The 16914-nt window shown below is 39.8% G+C and overlaps 1 protein-coding gene across 2 annotated transcripts in view; it reads right to left on the bottom strand.

The window, feature by feature from the left end:
- The window catches only part of LOC113023602 (integrin alpha-L-like), a 29865-nt gene extending 20551 nt beyond the window's left edge, over positions 1-9314 (bottom strand). For both annotated transcript variants that reach the window (XM_026169779.1, XM_026169778.1), the window contains exons 1-8: positions 9219-9314; positions 7695-7769; positions 5746-5875; positions 4144-4226; positions 3972-4057; positions 3771-3885; positions 348-478; positions 104-246 (exon numbers count right to left, since the gene is read on the bottom strand). In XM_026169779.1, coding sequence (XP_026025564.1) covers positions 104-246; positions 348-478; positions 3771-3885; positions 3972-4057; positions 4144-4226; positions 5746-5875; positions 7695-7737 — 731 coding nt within the window. In that variant the 5' untranslated portion in view covers positions 7738-7769; positions 9219-9314. The remainder of the gene's footprint in view (positions 1-103; positions 247-347; positions 479-3770; positions 3886-3971; positions 4058-4143; positions 4227-5745; positions 5876-7694; positions 7770-9218) is intronic.
- Between the last annotated feature and the right edge of the window lie 7600 nt (positions 9315-16914).

A 16914-nucleotide genomic window follows, 5' to 3' on the forward strand; every position in this document is an offset into this window, starting at 1 on the left:
AAGCTGTGAACATGAACACATTAACAGTAAATCAACAAACTTAAGATGCAAATAATGTCACAGTTGTGTTGAGCCTTTCTTCTTTTATTATAACTGAACTTACAGAACAAATTCGATGGCTCTGTGTGTGTTGGTGAGACCTTTTAAATGATTTTCTTTCATGAGTTTATCAAGAGCACGTCCGGCTTTATAGTCATTGAAGTCAAACACTTTGTGGACTCTTGTGGCAAACTGAACTGCTGCAAACTGAAAAACCAACATAAATTATTTAGATACGACACTAAACGGTAAATATATCTTAACAAATAAAAGCTGTGAATGCTTAAATGTTGCAGTAGTGAACTGACCTTGATCGACATGTTCTTCAGGCTGTCCATTATCTCCACAATAAAATCGTTATTTCTGTTGAATTCATTTTGAGTCAAACTCGCTGATCCATCAAACAGAAAGACGAGGTCCACTGTCTTTTTGGTGCATTCTGGAAAAATAAAACATATTTAATCATAACTCTTCCAGGCAGTTACAGGTCAAAATTACCATTTGTATTAAATATTGTTGAAAAAAACAGTAGCAGAATAACTTAACTACTTTTTGAAGAAAACAACGTAATGGACCTTTTCCAGTCTGGTTTGAGCAAATTGCATTCCACTGAAACCACTTTACTTACAGTGGGGCAAAAAAGTATTTAGTCAGCCACCGATTGTGCAAGTTCCCCCACCTAAAATGATGACAGAGGTCAGTAATTTGCACCAGAGGTACACTTCAACTGTGAGAGACAGAATGTGAAAGAAAAATCCATGAATCCACATGGTAGGATTTGTAAAGAATTTATTGGTAAATCAGGGTGGAAAATAAGTATTTGGTCAATAACAAAAATACAACTCAATACTTTGTAACATAACCTTTATTGGCAATAACAGAGGTCAAACGTTTACTATAGGTCTTTACCAGGTTTGCACACACAGTAGCTGGTATTTTGGCCCATTCCTCCATGCAGATCTTCTCGAGAGCAGTGATGTTTTGGGGCTGTCGCCGAGCAACACGGACTTTCAACTCCCGCCACAGATTTTCTATGGGGTTGAGGTCTGGAGACTGGCTAGGCCACTCCAGGACTTTCAAATGCTTCTTACGGAGCCACTCCTTTGTTGCCCGGGCGGTGTGTTTTGGATCATTGTCATGTTGGAAGACCCAGCCTCGTTTCATCTTCAAAGTTCTCACTGATGGAAGGAGGTTTTGGCTCAAAATCTCACGATACATGGTCCCATTCATTCTGTCCTTAACACGGATCAGTCGTCCTGTCCCCTTGGCAGAAAAACAGCCCCATAGCATGATGTTTCCACCCCCATGCTTCACAGTAGGTATGGTGTTCTTGGGATGCAACTCAGTATTCTTCTTCCTCCAAACACGACGAGTTGAGTTTATACCAAAAAGTTCTACTTTGGTTTCATCTGACCACATGACATTCTCCCAATCCTCTGCTGTATCATCCATGTGCTCTCTGGCAAACTTCAGACGGGCCTGGACATGCACTGGCTTCAGCAGCGGAACACGTCTGGCACTGCGGGATTTGATTCCCTGCCGTTGTAGTGTGTTACTGATGGTGACCTTTGTTACTTTGGTCCCAGCTCTCTGCAGGTCATTCACCAGGTCCCCCCGTGTGGTTCTGGGATCTTTGCTCACCGTTCTCATGATCATTTTGACCCCACGGGATGAGATCTTGCGTGGAGCCCCAGATCGAGGGAGATTATCAGTGGTCTTGTAGGTCTTCCATTTTCTGATGATTGCTCCCACAGTTGATTTCTTCACACCAAGCTGCTTGCCTATTGTAGATTCACTCTTCCCAGTCTGGTGCAGGTCTACAATACTTTTCCTGGTGTCCTTCGAAAGCTCTTTGGTCTTGGCCATGGCGGAGTTTGGAGTCTGACTGTTTGAGGCTGTGGACAGGTCTTTTATACAGATGATGAGTTCAAACAGGTGCCATTCATACAGGTAACGAGTGGGGGACAGAAAAGCTTCATACAGAAGACGTTACAGGTCTGTGAGAGCCAGAGATTTTCCTTGTTTGAGGTGACCAAATACTTATTTTACACCCTGATTTACCAATAAATTCTTTACAAATCCTACCATGTGGATTCATGGATTTTTTTTTCACATTCTGTCTCTCACAGTTGAAGTGTACCTCTGGTGCAAATTACTGACCTCTGTCATCATTTTAAGTGGGGGAACTTGCACAATCGGTGGCTGACTAAATACTTTTTTGCCCCACTGTAACATGCCTAGTGACATTTTGATCACAGCAGACTTTGGAAAGTAAACAATTCTGGTTCTACTGGATCTCACCTCTGCTTTAATACCATTGATCATGATAAATAGGCTTAAGGGCTTGTTTAGGATTACTGGTGTTGTTTTGAAATGGTTCATGTTGCATCTATGTGAAAGATCTTTTACTGTCTGTATGTATCAAATTTTGTCTGAAACATCAGTTCTGCCCTGTGGGGTCCCTCAATGATTTGTTTCGGGTTTGATTCTCTTTTTGCTTTATATAATCCCTCTAGGCCAAATTATCAGACGTTGCAGTAATAGTTCTTATCACCTCTGTGCAGATGACATTCAGTTATATTGTTCTTTCAAAGCTTCTAAGTTTTATAAATGGTCTTGTTTAAATAATTGTCTGTCAGAAATCAAACAATGGTTAATGGCAACTTCCTCCAGTTAAATATAGACAAAATCAAAATAATAATAATATTAATACATTTTTATTTAAGAAAGTGCCTTTAAAAAACACTCGAGGACACTGTACACAAGCTATAACAACAACAAACGTAACAATTTACAAAATAATAAGGATAAAATGTTGAGCAAATATATAAAATAAATTAAAGTAGCAGGATGGAAAGATTTATGTGGAATAGGCTAATGTGAATAGCTGAGTTTTGCATCTGAACTTAAAAAGAGGGAGGGAAGTGATGTTTCTTATCTCAGGTGGAAGGAGTTCCAAAGACGGGGGGCAGAGCAACAGAAAGCCCTGCGCCCCATGGTGGCTAGCCGGTGGGAAGGGATGGAAAGAGAAAGAGAAGAGGAGGATCTGAGACACCGAGAAGGGATGGTGATTTGAACCAGGTCAGAGAGGTATGAAGGCGAGAGATGATGTATAGCCTTGAATATGTACAAAATTATATTGAAATTGATGTGGTATTTAACCAGAAGCCAGTGAAGCTACTGCAGAGCAGGGGTGATGTGGTGCATAGAAGGGGTCCTGGTGATAATACGAGCAGTAGAGTTCTGGACCCGTTGAAGCTTATGGATAGATTTGTGACTAAGACCAAAAAGAAGAGAGTTGCAGTAATCGATCCGGGAAGTGACCAGGCTATAAACAAGAATGGCAGTGGCATGTGGGGAGAGAAAAGGATTATTCTACTTTCATCTCTCTTCAGATTACTGTAACGCTCTGATTACTTGTTTCAGCGAATCATCATTGGATCGCCTTCAGACTGTACAGAATGTACAACATGATGAAACTCCCCAGTATATCTCTGAGCTTTGAGCACCTCTTCCTTCTTCCCGAACTCTTAAGTCTTCAGGTCAGAGGTTACTGTTGGTCCCACATACTAGGTTCAAAGCATGTGGGCTTTTCAGGCAGCGGCACAAAGGTTATATTTATATTTCTGGTTTTATTGTGAAGCACTTTGTCATTTTATCTGTAAAAAGGGCTATATAAATACATTTTACTTACTTACTTTTACTAAAATAAACATGGAGGAACACTTTACCTTGATACGCAGGTTTGAAAGAGGAGATTTTCTGGAGTTGATCAGAGAGCTCATAACAAATACTGTTCAGATAGGAGTTCTCATTGCATTCATGCACCAAACTTGGACTGCAAACCTAAATCAGAGCATAAAAGTTAAATAAAGCTCTGCATATTAATTTGTTTTGCTCACAGTGATGAGGAGAGAGAGTGATTTACTCACAGTGAATCTGGAGCCGGAGGAATCAGCAGCGATCGACAAGCCAAGATGTTTGACTGCTGTTGTGTTTGACTGCAGGTCCTCTGCAACTGAAGCATTTTATTATAAAATACACAAACTTTTACAGTAATGTATTTAGTTGTAAGTTGTAAATTGTGTAATATTCTGTTGATACCAGTAGGTTTGAACCACTTGTTTAGGTGAGGTTGGTAAATTCCTCCAGATCCATTTAGCCTGAGAGGTGCAGTGACGACTATCCTGTGGAAAATGATGACACTAATTAGTTAATGAAGTTTATGCATAAGTTCTATGGGGAGGGTCTGTAATCATCTGCCTGCTTTCCTGGGTCTTCAGCTCCTAGTCTATTCTCTACATTGCTTACATTTTCCCACGCTGTCAAATTCATCCATCCATCCATCCATCCATTCGCTTCCGCTTCTCCTTTTCAGGGTCGCGGGGGGCGCTGGAGCCTATCCCAGCTGTCATAGGGCGAGAGGCAGGGTACATCCTGGACAGTTCGCCAGTCTGTCGCAGGGCCAACACACAAGTGACAGACAACCATTCACACTCACATTCATTCACACCTAGTGGCAATTTGGATTATCCAATTAACCTATCCCCACAAGCTGCATGTCTTTGGACGGTGGGAGGAAGCCGGAGTACCCGGAGGGAACCCACGCAAACACGGGGAGAACATGCAAACTCCACACAGAAAGACCCCGGCCTGATGGTGGAATTGAACTCAGGACCTTCTTGCTGTGCGGCAACAGTGCTAACCACCGTGCCGTGTCAAATTCATACCAACCTCATTATTCTAGTCCAGTCATTTTCTTGCCTGCCTTCTGTGAGCCAATCACTCTCCACTCTGACTGCTTTAAGTTTCAGTACTCATTCACTTGTTTGTAAAACCTGTCTCACCCCCATCCAAGCCTCTGCATCTTCAACACCACCACCAGTGTCTAAACTCCAGGGGGTCCTCTCCTATCCCCTATCACTGCTGGAATTCTGTTCTGCTATGATGGGTCATCAGTGTTTAAGTGCTAAACAGCTAAAGAACCAGTCCATTTACCATCTCTCCTCCCCCTTTATTTAGATATTCAGGCTTTGAAGAATAGATGGTTCATTAAATATGAAAGTTTTTAGGATATATTTGTACTCCTTTATATTAATATCCAAACTTACAATAGGAAGAAAACTGAAAAAGGAGATGAGATTAACTTGACATAAGCGGGGGAACAAAACAGACAAACAAACACAGAGAGAAGATTGGAGGAACAGAGTCAGAACACCAAAGGTGATTACACACTTTGTAAAAGGATCAGAATGGTTTAAATTCATCCGAAATATATTTTTTCTTTAATAAGGAAAGCATCACACTGCACACTCCAACATGTGATACCAGTCACAGTAAATAACTAGCTACTCACTCACTGCGCCTCGTGCCTGCTTATGCCTGCTCATTACAGTATTAAAGGACATTTGACTTCAGTTCCTTGAAATTACTGTTAAATGTGGTTCCCTTCATCCATGCAGTATTTCAAATTAGTCAAAAACAATTAGTTTCATGCACTTAAAAAGGAAGAAATGTTACAGAAACTTAAATATTTATTTTTAAAAATAGATTTTTACTAAATTATTACTAAATTTTCTACTAAATCTATGTAATTACGTTGAACGTTGGGTTTGAAGTGCAGCAGAAGAGTTTTAATTAGTGCTTTCAACAGTGTTAGATCACTCATAGGATACAGTATTATACGATGTCTTGAGTCAAACTTACCCTTTGTTATTACTAGACTTGTTCAAGTACTGTAGCACTCGGTATCCAAAGAAATCACCTGGTTCACCCAGAAAGACTTCAGGATTTCTTGTGTCAATATTAAAAGCCAAACAGGCAGGGATGGTTGAAGCTGAGAAAGTGAAAAGCATGAAATTGATACTAACTAAGACTTTAATACCCTAAATGAAACCTGCATCACCAATAAACAAAAAGCACAGCTTATACGGGAAATGGTTTTTGCACTGCTGCAGATGGGAAAGGTGTGCCTGAATCATTTGGGGGCAGTGAGTCGGGTAAGACTGATCACTTTGCATCAGTCAGTCTCTTCCTATTTCAGTATCATTCTGGGGCCTGAAGAAGAGGCAGTACAAAGAGCACATGGTGGAACGGGGTGAGAAGCTAGTGTGAAAAAAGGAATATGAAAAGAGCACGCCCAGAACTGGACTTGATAACAGGGCAGGTCCACTGAATATGATGTACAAAGGTGTAAAAAAATGTTAGCTCCCTTCCTGATTTCGTTTTTTTTGCATGTTTGTCACACTTTCAGATCATCAAACAAATTTAAATATTAGACAAAGATAACACAGGTAAAAACAAAATGCATATTCTAAATGATTGTATTTATGGAGTGAGAAATAATCTAACCCTATATGGCTATGTGCGAAATATAAATTTTTGCCAGAAAACATCTTTTTGATCCCCAAGACTTTCGGGAAAATACTCTGTGGACTGGAGAGACAAAAGTTGACTTTTTGGAAGCTGTGTGTCCCATTATATCTGGCATAAAACTAACTCAGCAACCCTCTGATATGGCTGAATTACAATACTGCAAAGATGAGTGGGCCAAAATTCTTCCACAGAGCTGTAAAGGACTCAATGTCAAACATATAAAATTAGGAAATCAGGAAGGGGGCAAAGCCTTTTCCACAACACTGTATATGTGAGCTGAGATAATGTGTTTGTGAGAGCTGAATGAACTGTTGGTATTCTGTGCTTGGAGGGAATCCATGAGTGAGCCTTGTCACACTCATTATCTATGAACACGTTTTTCTATATATGGTGTTTCTCACACACCGTTTACTTGGGTGGGCTTTCCTGATACATTTCCAGTGACCGATATATTTTACTGTTCAATCGAGATGACAACACAGTCAATAAACTACTGGAAACCCCTGCGCTCTGACTGGGTAGCTGACAACAACTGCAGAAGCTACAGGACCAGGCAGAGCGCCAGACCCAGGCCCTGGAAAATCTGTTTGCTGGGTTCTCTCGAGCTGCGCTGTCGCTCCCCCCAGGCAATTCATTGTTTTCTGAGTGATCAAATAAATATTTCCTCCACTGTATGTGAGCTCTGTGTACTTCATCAGTTAAAAAACCATTCCCTCCATAGTAAAACAATTCCCTCTCTGGTTAGGAGGAGGCCACTTTTTGTTAACTATAATAACACATGTGCAGGAACACATAACACATTCAGGAATTCCAGCTCCTGAATGTGATTACGTATAGTTAGCTAGCTTATCCTAGAGGATCAGAGGAACATTGGATATATTTATTACTCTTTACACATTTGAAATGAGAGTGTCTAAAAATAATACAATAAATTTCGATCTATAACACAGATACTCATACAATCTGCTCTTTTAACGTAACACAAACAATTCCACAAAGGTTTAAGGGAAGATTTCATCAGTTTCAGAGGCGTCCTTTTTGCCACATTACTGTATGGTCTTTACCTTATAATATAATGATTGTTGTTTTAATTTAGTACTATGTAAATAGAACTGAATTGGCTTTGTTTCTAAAAGTGGGAGCATGTGGAAGAAATCACTTGCCTGTTTTTGAAGTGCATACACAAAGTCCATATTCAGAAAAACTCCCACAACTCTTTCCCCAGACAAACAAAGGATCTCTGTCTATTTCAAATGGAGGAAACCTGTTTCAAATCTTACCAACAGCCACTGTACAGATGAGCCAGACTATGTGGTCCTTCATCGTCCTGTGTTGCTCTAGTCCGATCTCTTAGTCTGAAATAGGATTAAGACACAAGCCAGCATTTTAGTGAGCACCAAACAGGATGCCCGGTTCAAGAACTTGGAGGAAACACAAACAATGGGAGGGTCACAGCTCTCATTTATCTGGACACAGGGCCGTGCAGAGATCTTTGAAGGGGCGGGTTCTCAAAGTTAAAAAGGGGCGCACAGAACCAGGCCGAATAACAAAAACCCACATTCATCAATAATCTAATATGGAATCTTATCAAAATATATCATTGTCATCAGGTGGGGACAACGCAAAGCAAACGTAGCCTTTTTTTAACCTGATGGGGAACAATGTTGCTGTTGAGGGGTTGCTGCTGCTCCTGCTGCTGATAGTGTTGATGGGCAGGGCTGTGTTGATCTGACAAACTTAATATGTTCCCATTAAAAAGTCCATAGTAGAGGTGTTAGCTGATTAAACAAGTGTTATGAGATAGTAATAAAAATGCAAAGATTGGTGACAGCGTTTGGAACCATAAGGCAACAGATTAAAAACAAAACAAAACTGTGGGACATAATCTAGTCTCTGATGTGACTCACTCTTGGCGACTCTTCCTCCTTCCATCTCCTCATGTGATCTATCACTCTCCACTTGCTGTTTATCTGATAACAAGGCACAGTTTGCTATTGCATCTATTATTTAATAATCAAAATTTAACAATTCTTGCGCCTAATCCATAATAAAATAATGATAGAAAAATGTTATAGAACCAAACTATTGTAATTGTGTTTATTATTGTTTTTATTTATAAGTTTTAATTTAAATAAAGTCTGTTACATAAAACATGCACACACACACACACACACACACACACACACACAGTGATATTTTATACTTTTTCCAGAATACTGTATATACTATGGCCACAAGTTTGCATTATGGTGCTGATCCAGAATCCTTCCCTTAATATTTATTCCTAGTTCTATAAACAATATGTCTTTTTGATTATTCAGTTTGTTTGACTATCCACTGCGCAAGGCAGAAAGCTTGTTATTTTATCTGTGTAAAGATACAATAATTTTGTTCCTGTAAAATCGGCATTTGGTCATATTTGAAATATTAATCGAATATAATCTGTTTTTAATGTATTTTCTTTAAACTACAGTGATTTTATAGCGTAATTATAATAATCCATAATTACGTGGCTATGCATATTAGATAGTTTTCAGTGAAAAATAAGCACCCCAGAAAGGCAGGGGAAAGCCCTGTAACTTACTTTAAAACTAAATATGTCCCTAAAACGGTGGACAGAGCTACAGACCCATGACCAGCAGTACTTGTGGGGTTATAAAAGGACAGTTGTTGTGTGTCGCAAACACAGCACGCTCATGTGTTTCAATTCGTCAGTTGCCACAAGACAACTTGCCAACGTGTACATAATAAGCTAATACTCCCGTGTGCTGAAGACTGAAGTGTACGTTGTACACCCTGCTTACTGTTTTTTGCGGCATCAGTCTGGTTTCCCAGTTCATTTGTGTTTCTCTTACAGCTCCGCACAGTCCAGGAGGAAAACAATGCGCGTGCTCTTTGCGTGCTCGTTCCCGGCTCCTCTGTTGTCAATGGCGAGGATTGGTTAATGGTCATCATGTGACTGATGCGCGCCCGTTCCTTTTATTTACCAAAATTGTGATTAATAGCTAAATGTTATTGCTGAGGGGCACAGGCAGGACTCCACACGCACACACACATTAGAAAAAAGGCTGCACTTGAGTCCTGTCAGTCCGTTTCAGAGGTGTTGTTTTGACTAAAGGCTTAACTTAAAACATGTGCAGTTCAAAAGGTGAGCTTGTACTTGTTGGAGTTCATCCTCATTGGTTACTGCTTCTGACAAACATGACGTTTTTACACAGAAAACGACTTAATGTGACTTTTTCTCTTTCTGCATATACACAGATCTGCCAGGAGGGAGCACTAAAAGATCTTTTTACACTGCACATGACTTCAGCCCACACAAATATTGCCCTTTTTGTGCATTTAAGTCCAAAATAATATTGTTAAAGTTGCTTTTACAAGTTTGTTTATTCAAAGTGAATAAAGCACAGTCTATGTGGGCAGTTTTGTTTTTCTCAGCATTAAGATCTCTTTATCTCTATCTCTCACTCTCTCTCTCTATATATATATATTCACTCCTGTGAAATAAGCTGTAAAAGCCAGTAGTACAAATATTTTATTATATTTGTTCATCCAGTTGAAAATGTCACTGAGATCTAAAATTACCTTTTAAAGACCGATGTAAACAAAAAGGCAGCCGACTTTGTAACTGTTAAACTCACAGACTCAGATGGGGCTAATTTACATCAGAGTGAACACAACATCAAGATTATATGTGAACTTACATGTAAGCTTTCTTTCTTTTCTCTCCCTCTGAAATAAGCAGCTGAACCTTTAGCTAGCAACACACCGTGTGACAAACTACACACAAACAGGTTGTGTGTTCACAGATGTTTGTTGAGATGATAGAAATGTATTTGAAAATACCTGACAATAAAAAAACATTGCTCTTTTTGTGCTCAACTTTTGTTTGGGCTTATTTTCAAAACACAAGAAGTAGAAAGTACCAATATTTGTTTAAAAATGTAGGGAGTAAAAAATGCTAGAAAAATAACTACTCAAGTAAAGTACAGATACCTGAAAGTTCTTAAATACATTAACAAAGTATCGATACTTTGTTACTTCCCACCTCTGGGTATAATATAAGTGACAGTTTAAGTGCTATAACTACATGTGCAGAAGGCAGGATAACCTGCGCAACTCGTGCTCCCATTCAGACAACATCTTTTTTCAAGGAAGGACTTTCATATTTCAGCAGAACAATGAAAAATCCCATGATGCATCTATTACAACAGCGTGGCTTCAATCCACACCATTCATCAACTGGGGGGGACCTGACCCAGCTACCATAATGTGGGAGTTGGGGTACAGATCACCAGTCTGTCGCGGGAGTAACACAGACAAACAACCATTTGTGCTCACATTCACAACTACAGGCATATTAGAATCACCAGTTAACCTAATCCTGCTAACTAGCTACTAGCTACAGAGCAGGTCACCTACTAACCGGAAGTTGGTGGTTCGTTCCTAGTCTGCTCCAATCTGCATGCTAAATATCCTTTGGCAATATACTAACTCCATCAGAGTATGAATGTTAGTTAGTTAGATAGCACTACAAACTTAGAAAAGTGCTTGTGTGAATGGGTGTGATTGGGTGAATGAACGAGTTGTGTAAAGCGCTTTGAGTGCTCAGAGTAGAAAAGCGCTATATAAGAACCAGTCCATTTACCATTTCCTTGTCTTTGGACTGTGAGAAGAAGCCACACTACCTGGACAGAACCCATGCAGACACAATGAGAACATGCAAACTGCGCATAGACAGGCCTCAGCCAGATGGTGTCACTCACAAGCTGGCAACACTCGGCCTACACCCAACCCTATCCACCCACCACAGGACTTTATGACTGGCAGGCAGCATTAGTACTAACACTGGCGTTCCACAGGGTTGCGTCCTCAGTCCCATCCTCTACACCCTGTACACCCACGACTGTGTTGCATCCAATAGGGATAACACCATACTAAAGTTCGCGGAGGATACTGCAGTGATCGGTTGCATCACTGGAGGGGACGAAGCTGCTTACAGGAGAGAGGTGGCCGGTCTGGTGTCATGGTGTGAGGAGAACAATCTCACCCTCAACACTGATAAGACAAAATAGATGATTGTGGACATGAGGAAGAAGAAGAGGCCTCACCAGCTGCTGTTCATCCTGGGGCTTGAAGTGGAGAGGGTGAGCAGCTTTAGGTACCTGGCCGTCTACATGTCTGAGGACCTCACCTGCACACTGAACACCACACAGCTGGTCAAGAAGGCTCAGCAGCAGCTGTATTTCCTGAGGAGGCTGGGGAAATTTGGGGTGTTGGCCAAGATCCTCAGCAGTTTCTACAGCTGGATTGTGGAGAGCACCCTGACCAGCTGCATCACTGCATGGTATGGCAGCACTACTGTTATGGACCACAAATGCCTGCAGAGAGTGATAACAAACGCTGTGAGGATCACCAAGACCCCGCTGCCCTCTCTGCAGAACATCTGCCATCGCAGAGTCCATAGGAGAGCTGCCTCCATCCTCAAAGACCCCACACACCCAACACGGACTGTTCACACTTCTGCCCTCGGAACGAAGGTTTAGAAGTGTGAAATCCAGACTCGACTTGATTTTGTATCTCGACTCAGCAACTCCTTCTTCCCCACTGCTATCAGACTCTTAAACAGCTGACCTATTTTAACAGTATCAATAATTTTTGCACTTCAGGTCATCTCACATATCAACCAGCATATTAAGCTCATAGCTCTTTTGCACATAAATCTATCTATTCAATACTTCAATTTTTCCTTTTTTATCTCCATTTATTTATTCATACTATTTGTATTCTATCTATTGTACATATTAACCAGCATCTGTGTGTGGACAGCAGAGAAAGAATTTCATTGTACAGAGAAATGCTTTTTATTGGTACACATGACAATGAATGCTTTGAATCTTTGAATATCTTGAGGCGTTATTATTCTTCCTCGTTTCATTAAGAGCATGATAAAACAATCAAATCTTCAACCCCTTCTCTTCCCAAATGGTTTTGGGGTCAACACTGAACTGCATAGAAAATTCAGCTGCCAACCTGTTAACTTGTTGGAGACTAAACAAGCATCAAGTCATCTTTTCCTCCCAGAGGGGATGATACATGAGGTTATAAAGACTTCCGATATTGTAGAAGTCTATGGAAGAACACATCTGATCAGGATCAACCTCTGGTTGTGATTGTACATAAATAAATAAATAAATAAATAAATAAATAAAGACATTTTTATTTCTATAGCACCTTTCTAGACAGAATCACAAAGTGCTGCACATAAGATAACAAATAATAAAAGGGTAAAACAGACAATATAAAACAGGCAGAAATTTAACCAAACACAGTTTTAAAAAGGTGAGTTTTGAGTTGTTCTTTTAAAAACAACTACTGAGTCCACAGTTCTTAATGTTTGGGGGAGAGAGTTCCACAGTCTAGGGGCCACGGTGGCAAAAGCTCTGTCACCATTAGTTCTCATTTTAGCCTGTTTTATAGCAAGTAAGCCCTGATCAGATGACCTCAGGGACCTGCTAGGGACATAGGGCTGTAGCAGATCGGAGATGTAGGGAGGTGCCAGTCCATGCAAGGCTCTAAATGTCAAGACCAGGATCTTAAAATGTACTCTAAGTTCAACAGGAAGCCAGTGTAGCTGAAATAGCAATGGTGTCACATGAGAATACTTGGAGGATTTTGTCAAAAGTCTAGCTGCAGCGTTTTGCACAACCTGCAGACGATCCAGAGAACCTTTGCTTAGACACATAAACAAAGAGTTACAATAGTCCAAGCGTGAGGAAATAAATGCATGTATAGCTATCTCCAGTTCAGGGCGAGATAAAATAGGGCTTAACTTAGCCACATTTCTTAAATGATAAAAACAAGACTGAACCAGAGATTTCACATGCCCATCCAATGTAAGAGTCGAGTCAAAAGTGACACCTAAATTCCTGATAGAGGATTTAACATACACAGAAAGAAGACCAAGGGCTTTCACTATCTGGGATACAAATCTGTCCGGAGCACATATGAGGACTTCAGTTTTCCCCTCGTTGAGTTGGAGGAAATTTACAGCCATCAAACGTTTGATAGAATTTAAGCAGTCATTTAAAAGCTGAAGCTTAGATAAATCCTGGGGCTTAAAGAGATGTACAACTGAATATCATCAGCATAACAGTGATAAGAAATCTCCTCAAAAGAGCCCATTATGTGCTGGAGGGGGAGAAGATATATTAAGAACAATGGTGTGAGTGGTGAGTGGCTCTACTACCACAGAGAAGTTGTGGCAAAAACACCTGTAATAGTCAGCTAGACCTAGAAACCGCCCAAAACAAGAGAGTTCATCTCTTGTCTTGGGTGTAGGGTGGGACAGAATTGCATCCATTTATGCAGTTATGAGACGAATTTGCCCCTGTCCAACCTGCTTACCTAGATATGTCGACAGCTTTCCCAAACTCGCACTTTGCCAGGTTAAGGGTTAAAGAGGCTTGAGCTAAACAAGTAAACGCAGATCACACTTCACTGTTAACAGCATGATTTTACAACTACAGTCTCTTCAAAGAGCCATTATAAAAGCTATAGTTGGAACCAACTGATGAATACATAGCACTAAATCTGACATGCACACACTTTGGTGATGAGTTTATGGGCTCTGTCACTCATTTCATATCACAATGAATAAAACATTGAGCCCACTTTTGGGTAATTTTTGGTCATTCTTAGAGTCAGAAAGAAACATTATCCAGAGTATACTCACTGGTAACGCTCATGATTTAAATAATAATAATAATATGATGTGGCTTGTTTTGTGTGTCCAACAAGTTTGCAATTTAGTTTTGGCGAAGAAAATTCTAATGATTTATTCATCTTCTCGTCTTTTAGCGCTAACTAGCAGAAAGACATAAAGGTCATCTCTTATGTGGTATCTTTTTCCTGGAGTTGTAGAGCTAAAAATGAGATTGGTCAGTTCCAGTTTCTGTTACCTGTCCAAAGGTAATAAAAGTCACCTCCAGACCCCTCTCACAAAATATAGTGTTAAGTTTCACTTTAGTGGATCACATAAACATCATATTAAAACCCTTCTGTCACGGTCCTGGGTCAGTGACCCAGTGTTTTGATTTTGTATTATCATTAAGTCCCCGTCTCTGTGTTATACTTCCTGTTTTACTTTGACGGTCCCTTGTCTTATGTCAGTGTTTCTACTTTTGCTTTACCCATCCCATGTCTCATCATGTTTGATTACTCCCAGCTCTGCTCTTCTCCTGTGTCTCATTCACTCGGTGTCCCTCAGTGTGTTTAAGACCTGTGTTTTCCTTGCTCTGTGTCACGTCGTACCCTCGTCATGCTGTGTGTGGTTCCCTCCGTGCTCCCTGTGATCCGCGTCCCTAGTCTCTCGTTCCAGGTTTCCTAGTGTTTAGTATCAGTTTCCAGTTTGTAGTTTGGGTTTGTTTTTTGTGTGTTTGTTTTTATGGAGTTTTTTGCACTGCAATAAAGCAGCCTCTTTGAGTGTTTTTTCCTATGTCTGAGTGTCTTGCGTTTGGGTCCTACATCCTGCCTGCCACACAGCCGTATGACATCTTCCATGTGTTGTAGGATTTTTTTTCTGCCTTTTTTGCTTTATAGTACCTACCCACCACATAATAGCAGAATGGCAAAGTTAATGACAAGTGCAATGGCTGCTCGAACATGCTCCTGAAAAGTGTCTTCAAACATACATTAATTACTAAATAATAATCAGCGAAGAGCATTTTAAAAACGCAGCTTTACATAAAAAGTATTCTGTTACGTTTGATCATCAGGTCTGGTGGACGGTCTCTTGCTGTAGAGTAATTAAGTGTCTTATCCTATATGTAATGCTAAAACAGATGCAGTGTGCGAATACTGATACTGTTTACTTTAATTTCATATTTTGCCATGATCTTTGGTCAGGATGCTGGTCCTGTGGGAGTTTTGATTATCATTGAGAATGAAAAAGGTATTGCTTTAAAAATCAAAGTAAATATTTTAAAGAAAATGTTTGCCTTTGTATTATGTTGGGCAGTAGTACCTGTTTGCAGCAGTTGTTACAGAGACGTGGAAAGAACATTCAATCGTCGTGTTTTTGTGCGAAGAAATGACAAAGACGTTGTACCTGATTCATAGATGAGAATTTCTACACAGCAGACGCCGGTTGCTAAAACGAAAGTTTCAGTTTTGCGTTTGTGAAACTTGATTTTGTCTGTTAGGATTGCATCTGCTTGCAGTATGACTCACAGAGGATCTGCTGCCATAAACAGGAAGGCTCAAACCACACACGGTTGTGTTGAATACTCCTTCCAGAGCATTGCAGATGCGAGGTGTCGCTCTCAAAGACTGTTTTAAGAAAAAAGAAAAAGCTGGTATGAGCTGAGACTCTAGAATAAAAGTTTTTTCAGTCACTGTGACAGTTACTACATTGAGACACAGAAAGTGTGGTACATATATCACAGTTATGTAGTAGTTGTGAACATCAGTGCAGGTTCATCTGTGGAGGTTTTGGCCAGTAATTTTTAAAAATCCAGACTTTGAATCAGTTTTATAAATGTTCAGCACATTTTAGTGGCTTGAAATAATAGTGGCCTTGAATTCAGTGGCACATGCAGAACTGTTTCTGTTATTTTCTCTAGTGAAAAGATTTTGAATGTAAAAAAGTGGACAAAAAAGATCTACTGGTAAGTTTCTCCTGTTGTTGCAGGGCAACTTGCTCAAAAGGGAAAATGCATGTGCAAGGTTTTTCTCTTTCTGTTTAACCCTCTCAGGATCAAATTAAACTTTTTGTTGCTAATGCACAACCAAGTCCTGTAGTGATACTTCTGAGTAAAGAAAAAAACTATAAAATATGTATGTGGGGTAATCAGGTTGTTAGTTTTTAACTGTTGCAAATCGGCAACGCCTGCCTTGAGAGGGTTAAAGGCCTTTAAGATGACAGTGTTTATTCAGATTATTAGAGTCTCTCTTCAGCACCATACACTCACATTTTCATTTGAATTAGTTTGCCCAACGAAAAAAGTAATAAAAGTATAGATGAGATTCACTCCCAATAAATAAATCTTCTTCAAGACCTTACACTTTTTCATTAAATAATCTGATTTAGTGTAACATCACTTAATCAGGTCAACAGCTATCCAGGCTAAAATATTTTGCTCTGCCTCGTGTGAGAATTCAGGCACATTAGAAAAAGCCAATAAAAGGCTCAGTCATCGTTTTATAGTTTCAATACTACATTCTGATAAACGCAGTTCTTCTTTTTCTATTAATAAACTCTAACAACAAACTACAAACGAAAGCCTGAAAAAATTCAGTACTGAAAACCATTTCCCTTATTTATGAATTCTGCTTATTCGTATTAAAATGTATGTTTATTTTTTTTTAAAATGACTCAGCTTTGATATCATTACGCCACATTAATGGAAAATTAAGCACACAAAAGGGATGAAATTAGTGACTGCACTAATATATTCTGTTTTCTATCCTCAGATCAATGCAGAATAAACAGTCAGTAGC

The sequence above is a fragment of the Astatotilapia calliptera genome, chromosome 6 (assembly GCF_900246225.1).
Source record: "Astatotilapia calliptera chromosome 6, fAstCal1.2, whole genome shotgun sequence".
Classification (NCBI taxonomy): domain Eukaryota; kingdom Metazoa; phylum Chordata; class Actinopteri; order Cichliformes; family Cichlidae; genus Astatotilapia; species Astatotilapia calliptera.